The following is a 7,928-nucleotide window of genomic DNA, read 5'->3' on the forward strand; positions in this document are numbered from 1 at the left end:
ATTCTGTCGAGGATTTGAAAGCCCAGAATTAGATGTGAAACTCCTCTATTGTTCTTTCAAAAAAAAAAGAAAAAAAGACAGCAATAAAAAAGAAGATAATTTTAGGATTTCCGCCGCTTAAAAAAATCAGTATATTTCAGAAGCTCCGTGTCTGTTTTTTGTCCAGAGCCTGTTTTATTTTAGAGGCCATGAGACAGAGAATAATAAGATCTCTGAGGAGGAGTTTATCGCAGCAAACCACAGCCAGAGATGGTCATCTTGGTGGAGACGTTTCCTTCCTCTGTTGGCTAGTTAACAGGTGGAGCCATCGGACGGCAAGAATCTGGCGCAGACAGAAAGGTTTCAAAGCTCCGAGCAGTTTTCATTTTCTCAGCTTCTTCTTATTTTTCTGCTGATATCATAACCTGATCTCACAAACTTGCTTGAAAGTATTTTTTTTTTGCTGAAATCCAATCCTGTATTTTCACATTTTTATTCAGGTTGTGTTTTGTTGTTATCTTTTGTTTGCTCTATTTTTTACTCTCCCTTCTCTTTCTAGCACTTGCTGACGTGGGCGCTCGTTTTCTCTTTGGGGAGCATTTCATTTTGTTCAGTATAATCCACTTAGATAAAGTTTCGGTAAATTAAATGAGGGGAATCTCAACCCCCCAGTCTATTAATTTTTATCCGGCCCACAGCACAGTCCAGCGCTTTGGACCAGACTGAAATATCTCAACAAAGGGATGACTTGCCATAAAATTTGGTATGGATTTCCATGGTGCCCAAAGGATGAATCCTAATGACTTTGGTGATACCCAGAATTTCCATCTCGAGCCACTTACAGGTCAGTCCTGTGAAATATGTGCAGAGCTACAGGAAGAACTGGGACACATTTTTGTACAGATATTCGTGATCAGTAGAGGATGAATACTAAAGATTATAGTTATCCTTTAAGCTTTCCTCTGGCATCCCACGGAAATGTCTTGACAGCAGTAAGATAGGTTGGGATGAAATGATCTTGACCCCCAGGAATATAACCTGGTGATGCCTTTGCTGTTTGTATGGCATCACAGGTGGGTCAAAATTTAAATGCATCAAATTTGTCTTGTTACTATCATATGGAACTCATGGCGAGGATATTTTGAGAACAACGTTTGCGTTATATCGCTCGTTTTATTACCTCGAAATAAGTTTTCTTTGTTGAGGTTTTTGACATCTCCTTTCGGCAGTGTGTCCCTAAACAGTTAATGTATTCCAACAGGACTGGACCAACAAATAAAACATTCATATAAAAGACAAGAAATGTAAAACTGTAAAGAAGAAATGTACTTTACAAGAGAAGGCAAAACCTTTGTGAGCGAACTTAGAAGGATTGCATGGTAACACAAAACTGTTGCGAGGTGACTGCAAAGGCTTCACCAGGTAACACAAACGTTTTGCAAAAGAACGCATATCAGACTGTGAGGTTATGCAAAAGTTAGCACGAGGCAACACAAAAATATTGCAAAGGAACATAAAACGCTTTCAAAGTACAGAGAATGCTATTGTGAAGCAATGCAAAACTTTTGTGAAGAAACGCGAAAATTTTGCAAGCAAACGCTAAACTAAGGCGAGGTAAAGCTAAACTACTGCAAAGTAATGCGAAGGTTTTCCGAGATAACGCAAAACTGTTGTGAGAAAACACAAAAAGACGAGGTAACTCAGAACTAATGCAAAGAAACACAAAGGTAATGCAAACTATTGCAAGGTAGCGGAAAAGGACTGTGAGGTATCGCAAAAGTTATTGCAAAGTAATGCAAAAGTCACTGCGAGGTAAAGCAAAACGAAAGCGACGTAACACCAAACTATTGCAAAATTATGCAAGATTACTCCAAAGTAACGCAAACGTTACAGCGAGGTAAGGCAAAATATTGCAAAGGAACATTAAGCGATCATGAGGTAAAGAAAAAGTTTTAGCAAAGTGACGCAAAACTGTTGAAAGTTTTGCAAGGTAACGCAAGGCTACTGTGAGAGAACAAAAAAGTATCGCGAGGTGATGCAGAAGTTTTGTAAGACGACACAAAACTAATGCAAACTACTGCAAAGTAACACAGAAGTTATTGTAAGGTAACGCGAAGAAATGCAAAAGTTACTGCAAGATGGTTTGAAAGATTTGCAAGACAACACAGGACTACTATGAAGGAGGGCAACAAGATTCTGAGGTAACCTGTGAAGTAATCTAAAAGTCGAGGGAACATGAAGCTAATGTGAAGGAAACATAAAAGCTGACTTAGCTGTTAATCCACTTTTACTTTAGTTTTACTGACTTTAGTGCCAGAATCTTCAGAATCAGGTTTCTGTTCGAAAACACTCCTCCTCATAATCTTTGATAAGATTCACCCACATCCCTCTTTGTCTCTCTGCTTCTGTTAGTTCCACCAAAACCCACGAAACACATCAGAAATAACTTTCAAAATCCTTTACAAGATTTTACAAGATGTTAAAAAAACAACAACAATGCAGAGCAGCACAGCTCCAGTGCAGTTGGAGCTCTCGCTGTAACTTCGGAGCTCTCACAGGTAACTACAGCTGCCTCATTATCCCTCAGTGATCCCCGCCTCCTACTTCCTCCTCCCTCACTCCCCTCCTCCTCCTCCAGTCGCTCCCCACATCCAGCCTCCCAACATCCACAGGGTTTCTTCCAGGAAGCGCGTCGGGCAGTCGGATGCTCTGCTGGAATGCCTGGGAGAGAGACCATCCTTTCTGTCCATTTCTGAGAGGGAGAGAGAGAAGGAGGAGAGAGAGAGAGAGAGAGAGGGAGGGAGGAGAGGAAGGAGGTGGAGGAGAGGAAGAGGAGGAGGAGGAGGAGGAGGAGGCGATAGGAGCGAGGAGCAGACATGGCTTCTAAAGAGATCACCGCCTCTGGATTCGTCAGTGTGACCAAGGATATCACAGGTGGGTAAAAGGCTGCTCGGTTTGTTTTTTGCTTGTCGCGGTAAACCGGTGCTCTCTCCCCCCCCTCCCCTCTCCTCCCTCCTCCATCCCCGGTCAGGCTCGGGATGCTCTTCGTTGCGCGCGGCTGTCGGGAGGCTGCGACCGAACAGACGCATTGACTGACGGTGATGAGCTGCACCTTTCCATATTGTCCCGGTGCTTTCCGGGGCGGCTTTCTTTATTTTCTCTCCCCCCCTACTCTCTCTCTCTCTCTCTCTCTCTCTTTTTCTCCGTGCATGTGAATTAGTTAAATGTGCGGATGAATTATTTATAGTGCGGGTGATATACCCGGCTGTGAGCCTGCCCCTCGGGGAGGATCATGTAATAAAAACCCCAGCCTTAGGCCAGAGCAGGAGGAAAAGGGGCGTTGTGGAAATCACGGTGTGCACTCGTGGGTCTGATAGCGTTTTGTTCCCTTTGCACGTTGACTGATTTTTTATTTTTTTTTAATCTTTTTTTAATCTGCAGACTAAAAACCAACCTAGTGTTTGCGCGTGCACGTGTGCATGGAAAGTGAAAGGAGTAGAGAGGCACACATAAAGGCAGATGTTCACTGGATCAAGGCAGCAGACATGCATGCAGACCCACCACAGAATGCACAAATATTTATTCCCTTCATTTATTTTTTATTTTCTCCTCAAACAGCAACAGATTCACACATGTCAAAGTCACAGCGCTGCCTCCCATCCACCGGCACACATGCTCAGGGTAGCAGGGACTCTGCTGCTGTGTTAATTACTCCTAATGGCTCTATTAGGCGCACTGTGATGATTAATCCAGTGGAATCCCTGCCTCTTCATTCAGTCACCTGCCGGGCCGCCTGCAACCCGCCTTTCCCTTCCCGCCCTTCCTGCACTGACTGACAGGAGGAGCACCTGGTGGCCTGCGGACCTGCACAAGGTCACCTGAAAGAGACTTGAGTTGCATCTCGTCTCTGGATGGACGGAGATTAGTGTCACTTCAGTGCTTTGTCTAAAGCCTGAAGCTCAGGCTCAGAGAACTCTCGCAAAAGTCACGCATTCAAGGAGTGCAAAATGTGCCGAAAATGTTTAAAAAAAAAAGTAATTTTTTTGTAGAAGCAAGTACCCTGTGAGGGTTGTGATGTTAGGGTAATGGATTTTCATCCTATATAAGCATAATTTTAGCTGGTTAAAGTGATTAAACTGTTAAAAACTCGTCTCTGTGCGTCGAACTTGCATATTTGCACATTTTCTTAGAAATGCCTTAGATGTAACACTACACTGTAGCTTTCTCTAGAATATGCAGTCTTTAAAAGTCCTTGTTTCTCTCAATGCGCTTCGCTACAACCTGAGCACACCAGCTCACATACAACTCCATTTAGGCCAAATGTCAACATGCTCACATTGAGAATGCCAGCATGCTTTCCTTCTTCGTTCTCAGTTTGTTCGGTTCATGGTCTGACCTAATTTTGGCGCTAGGTGGTGGATCGCTCAAGTTAACACCACTGATAATTAGGGGAACTCAGATGTCTACATCAAAAATCAAACGTTATGTAGTGGATGACAGTTAAAGTCCTTCCCCAGTCTTTCTGGTTGCACTGCAGCCCCAGCACACCAGGTCACCTACGACTCTGCTGAGACTAAATGCTCAAATGCTCACACTGAGAATGCCAGCGTGCTTATGTTTAATGTTTGTTCAGTTAATGTTTTGACCTAATGCTGGTGCAAATGGACAAGTGAGTGTAATTCAAGTTAATACTACTTATAATCAGGGCAACATGGGTGTCTGTGTCCAATTTCAAATAATATGTGACAATTAAAGTGTCTCTACAGGCATTCAGTAAACTCCTAAAAGCTTATCGTTGCTGATCAAAATCATATATTTCAAACTTTTCCATTGAAATATTCCCATATTGCCTCCAAAATGGCTTAGATGTAACTCTACACAGTTACGTTTCCAGAATGTGCAGTTTGATGAAGTCCCTGCCACTCCCTCATGGCACTCCTTTCCATTCGCTGCAGCTTGAACACACCAGCTCATCTGTGACTGTGCTGAAACACCTGCTCTGCGCTATGCAATGTCAAGTTGTAACATTCGTAACTGTCTTTTTCCAGAGTTTCCACCTAGAAATTTTCAACCATGACAATGCTTATTTTGCTTGTGATACGTCTTCTACAACATAAAAAGCACAATAAATTAACAAAGGAATATTTTGATTTTCACTGGAGGGGATATTTAAGTATCTTTAAAAGAATAGCCAACATAACCAATTTACGAGGTGTGTCAGAAAAGTTCCAGGACTGGTGTCACAAAAGATATATTTCAAACCCAAACTACAAACTATGAGATTTCCCCGTCAGACGATCAACCAGCACGTCTGCAAAGTGATCCTGCAGCGTTTGCTTCAGTCAGCGCTCAAGAAGAGGGAGAGTTGTGGCAGGACAAGTCGTGGCTGCTTCACCATGACAACGTGCCTGCTCACAATGCCCTGAGCATCCCACAATTCCTGGCTGAGAAGAACATGGCTGTGCTGGAGCGACCTCCCTACTCACCCCACCTGGCTCCGTGTTATTTTTTCCTCTTCCCCAAGCTCAAGGGGGTCATCAAGGGGACCTGTTTTGAAGACTTGGACGACATCAAGATGGCTGTGACGACGGAGCTGCGGAGGATCCCGGAAGAATCCTTCCAGGAGTGCATGGCGGTGTGGCAGAGAAGGCTGGGGAAGTGTGTTAGACTCCAGGGGGATTACTTTGAAAACATGTAGTTTGTGGTTTGGGTTTGAAATATGTCTTTTGTGACATCAGTCCTAAAACGTTTGTGACACACTTCGTATATAAATGGATCAATAAAGTTCTATTCTATTCTATATGACATGTCAGACAAATAACAGAGTAAAAAGTACAGTATTTCCTGCTGAAATTTGGTGGAGTGCAAGTGTTCAGGAGCATAAAATAGAAATACTCACACAGAGTAAGCACCAAACTTGACCAACTGCACTTACCTCCACTTGAACTTCGCTCCAGCAAAGACTTATGTGCACCCGGAAATATGGATAAACGCCTCCATAAAAAGAAACAGTTGCTTCACAGTCCGCTGTGACTGTTTCAACTCCAGCGCCAAATCCCACCATCCCAGTTCCAGTATCGATTTCCTCATAAACTCGTCAGTTGGGATGCTGTGCAGCCACAGTAATTGAGACGCTGAATCATGTAATTCCTGCCAGCGACTGTATGTTTCTGTGATTCGGCGTGTTCCCGCCCCCGTGAGCGAGATGCTTCCTCTGGTGCGGCAGGCAGGTTACGTGCTGTACACATGTCAGGGGTCACAGCGCCGACGGTGATGCTGTTTGACGGGAACAGATCTCAGTGAATCACAGGCGCTGATGTGTCATGATGCTCCTGTGAGGAAGAAAGTGACACTGAAGCATATTGTGAGCCATTTCGATGATGCCTCAAGACATAGTAAAAAACACTGTGGTGAAGTCAGAGGGAAAACATTGTAGTGTTTCACTATCAGTCAGTAATTAATTCATGACATCCGGGTATGTTCCCACTGGGTGTCTCTGTGTTCTGGAGCACAACCTAAAACCCTGTCAGTCTTTTTTGCTTCATTATATAATTTTTGCATTTCTGAGGTTTGCAACTTATTTTTAGCATTCCTTGGATTATTATTTTAGGTCAGGCTGATGCACCCATGAGTTGGTAAATGTAGAAGTGGATGTAGGCCTGTACTTATTTAGGTTTTTATTGTGCATTTTTTAGCCCGTTTACTGAATTTCTTCCAAGGTGTTCCATAAGTATGTCGATTTCTGAACATGTTTTTTTCCACCGCTGTATGATAACTTATGTGCAACGACACAAAGTGCTGAAAATAATCCTGCACAGTAAACATTATGTCTCATTTTATGCCTGTGAAAGCGATCTTATTGCTTTATGATATTGCAGTGCCTACAAAGCTGGACGTACTGTACAATTGACCAGACAGTAATGTAATTCAACAAAAAATAAATGCAGGCATGACTGGCTCTGAGATGAATTGCCAATGTCTGGTTTCCAGTCTCTCTGCAAGTTTAGAAAACACATTCAAAAACCTAAAAGACATCAGCTTGATAACAGGTTTCCTATTAAATGCTATGTGCAAAAAAAATCTGGTTTGAAATGACATTATGTGTGTATTTGTTGCGGTTTTCATCCACAGAAAGCATCAGGAAGATTATCGATAAATCATCTATAAAGTTCATTCGCAGCATTAAGCTTGACACCAAAAATGGCAAAACGGAGGACAGGATTCTGGTGAGTTGCTGCTTTCTTTACTGTCTCTTCACTGAGTGCTGACGTTCTGTTTTAACCACCATAATCCTGCTACACAAGCAGTCTAATGCATGCATCATGTATGTACGGTATCTTTGATGTCAACTTCCACTGCAGTGATAATGGATCTTAGTCACAGCCTTGATATCCGTGACGGCCGAAGGCAGAAGACCCTCGTGATTTACCAGCTTTCCTCCACGGTCACTTCTTTGCTAACTGCATTACGAACTGCCTCCCTTCTTCTGTGACTGCTGTTGGCGGCTTGGCAGGATGAATATTGGATAGACGGTATCTGCGGGAGCGGCTGTGGATTCCTCTGTGTCTGCGAGCCCCACAGTTGGAGGCGGTTGTGGGGGGCGGGGGGGATGAGCAGCTCGCAGCCTTTGATTCTGGGGTGCTTTCATCAGAGAATATGGGACAGACAGAGAGATGAAATCTGTATTTGAGCGAGCGAAGCGCAGCAAGCTATCTGACTAAAATCTGGGGCAGTCAGCTCATCCACTGTGGACCAGAACTTAGACTGGACCCTGGACAGATGCTGGGGTTTGCGAAATGGAGCACACTTCCACTGCACGCAGGTGAACACATATCGTAGTTTCCGGACTATTGAGCACACCTGAATATAAGCCACACCCACTAACTTTACACCACAGTTGTCCCGTTGTAACGTGAGATATTTACAAAGAAAGATTTTTTAAACTTTTA

The 7,928-nt window shown here is 43.5% G+C and overlaps 1 protein-coding gene across 1 annotated transcript in view; it reads left to right on the forward strand.

Moving 5' to 3' along the window:
- Positions 1 to 2,855: 2,855 nt before the first annotated feature.
- LOC103357426 (leucine-rich repeat-containing protein 16B-like) overlaps positions 2,856 to 7,928 on the forward strand; it is a 38,809-nt gene continuing 33,736 nt past the window's right edge. Inside the window, exons 1-2 of the mRNA XM_008281982.1 lie at positions 2,856 to 2,913; positions 7,111 to 7,205. Coding sequence (XP_008280204.1) covers positions 2,856 to 2,913; positions 7,111 to 7,205 — 153 coding nt within the window. The remainder of the gene's footprint in view (positions 2,914 to 7,110; positions 7,206 to 7,928) is intronic.

This window comes from Stegastes partitus, unplaced genomic scaffold (genome assembly GCF_000690725.1).
Source record: "Stegastes partitus isolate 25-593 unplaced genomic scaffold, Stegastes_partitus-1.0.2 Scaffold253, whole genome shotgun sequence".
In the NCBI taxonomy this organism is placed as follows: Eukaryota; Metazoa; Chordata; class Actinopteri; family Pomacentridae; genus Stegastes; species Stegastes partitus.